Here is a 2,335-nt window from a genome sequence, read left to right on the forward strand (position 1 = left end):
AGGAGGAGGAGGAGACGCCGCGCTGCGCCCAGCCGGAGCCCAGCCCCGCAGCCAAAGTGCCTGACTCCATAGGTAGCCCCAAAACCGTTGTGCGGTTCAAATTACCAAAGGAGAGCCGAGGGACTCGGAGGTCGCAGCCCCCCAAGTCTGACGGTGCCGGCGGAGCTCCCTTGCGTCGGTTCGACACCGAGACGGACGGCTACTTCTCCGACGCAGAGATGAGCGACTCGGACGGGGAGTCCCGCGGCGGCAGGGCGCAGCGGGGCCAGCTGGATGCAGCCAGTGAGGACATCGTCAGGATGAGCATCCTGGCATCCTAACTCCTCCCGACCGTGCCGTCTCGACGAGGCCTCAACCCAGTTACAACTGCCATGTCCAATTTCTGCCTGGTGTCATAGCAAGGGGGATTTTTAATATGTGTATATAGTTGGAAATTCGGCACTGTTGTCTTTCTCTTCTCTATACGCCTGAGATACAGCTTCAGCTTCACCGACATCGATGACTGTGAGCGTAGTGGTCCCTCCCCAGCTCCCTGCTAGACCTCACTTCCAGCGACGTGAGCCAGCACCTGGTGGGACCAATGCCGAGGGTGCCGAGAGGGCGGAGGGTGCCGGTACCTGTGCTTTCTGCAGGGATGACAGATGGATTAATGGGCATTATTTAACGAGGGGCAGATCTGTGCCCGGGACGGTTGGCCCCGGAGCAGGGAGCGAGCAGAGGGTACGATAGCGGCCAGCTGTGGGCAAGACCCATCTGCGTGCGTGTACGAGGAAGCAGAATAAGCGATACTAAACTAATGACTAAAGCACAAAAAGCTTGTTGGAGGAGAGCGCTTGGGGTGGAAGAGAGCAACATTACATTTCTATTTTTAGAAAAAAAAAATCCACCACCTCTGTCGTTATTTTTTTCCCCTCACCTTTCCATCTGGTCGGGATCCATCCAGGGGCCAGGATGCCAAATTTTTTCCCATCACTTGCCCTGTGGGTTGACCCCATTGAGGTCATCAGAAAAACGGAAGCGGTTTACTCAGGTGATTTGAGCAGCTTTTAGCAAGCTGGGAAGTGGAAGTGCAGGGCAGGAGGGAGGAGAAGCACATCAGATAAAAACACCAGGGGGTGGGAGTCGGGGTTGGTTTAACCTGGGAGGTTGAGCGAAGTTCTGCCTGTGCTTCTCTCCGATGGCTGCCGCGGTCCCACCGTGCCGGGGGCAACACGTTTGAAATCCCCTTGGCAGAATGAAACACTTGGCCCCGAGGGTAAAGGACCGGTCAGCGAGGGGAAATGGAAACGCTTGCCTTCACTGTTTTGTTCTCCTACTAAACGCTACAATGGAAATGGTGAATTTATTCCTCCCCATCCTTTTTTATTTTATTTTATTCCTTAAATCCTGGTTACAAGCTGTTGACTCGTGGGAGGGTGATTCACAGAAGCTGACATTATAAATATTACAATAATTTAATGCATAAAATGTCCCCAATAAGCCTTAAATGTTGTTCAAAAGCCCATGTTACCTACAAGTCAGGCGAATTTCCATGTTTGCACTTAATTGCACCATTACTTCGGTTTTGGCTTCAAAGGTCACAGTTAAGTCGTGCTACGTGTTTTATTGGAGTGACCCCAGTGTGAGCTCAGGGAACAAAAAAACAAAAAAAAAAGGAATTCACTGAAACTTTTGTTGTTGTTGTTTTTTAAAAATAAAAAATGTTAAAAAAAAATAAAAATACCAAACCTGGGACACTTCTGCAACCGGTTAAACCCATCACTAAACAAAAAAAACCCTTGCAATTGTCAAACCAATCAGTCAAATAATTTTGTGGATGCCAAAGAATATTTTGACAGTCAAGCAGCACAGCCAGAAACCGGAAACTTGTCATTAGGAAACAACAAATTGGAAGTTATTTAGCAACAAAGGACTAAAGACACACTCATAACACACTGCTGCGGCGTTAGGTTCCAAGCTTGCTCCGAGGGATGCTGCTGCTCCGAGACCGCATCCTGCCGTTTTGATTTCTGATGCTTTTTGCTCATTTCACTGTGAGCTTTTCTTTTGAAACTCTGAGACTCCTTCAATCGACCGTCTTGGTGTTTTAGAGTAGATCATCTTTATCAGCCTTCCAAAGTCCTTATTAGTGATCAAATTCCAGCAAGGATCAGCGATGACAGCCTAGCTCATCCCAGGCGTGGCGAGCGGCGGGGGGGGGCGGGGCGGGGCGCGGGGCACGAGCACCCCCCCGGGGCGGGGCGGGCGGGGGGGCCTGCCGGTCGGATGCTGAGCACCTGCACCCAGCCCTGGCTGAGCCCAACACTAACCCATGAGACTGAGCATGCCTGGGGAG

General features: G+C 51.2%; 1 protein-coding gene across 1 annotated transcript in view; it reads left to right on the top strand.

The window, feature by feature from the left end:
* JADE2 (jade family PHD finger 2) overlaps nucleotides 1-320 on the top strand; it is a gene marked incomplete at its 5' end in the record, with an annotated part of 54,150 nt that extends 53,830 nt beyond the window's left edge. Inside the window, 1 exon segment of the mRNA XM_010153928.1 lies at nucleotides 1-320. This exon segment is cut by the window's left edge and continues 16 nt beyond it. Within this exon segment, the coding sequence (XP_010152230.1) occupies nucleotides 1-320 (320 nt within the window).
* Nucleotides 321-2,335: the final 2,015 nt, after the last annotated feature.

Source organism: Eurypyga helias, unplaced genomic scaffold, assembly GCF_000690775.1.
Source record: "Eurypyga helias isolate BGI_N326 unplaced genomic scaffold, ASM69077v1 scaffold8236, whole genome shotgun sequence".
NCBI classification, from domain to species: Eukaryota; Metazoa; Chordata; class Aves; order Eurypygiformes; family Eurypygidae; genus Eurypyga; species Eurypyga helias.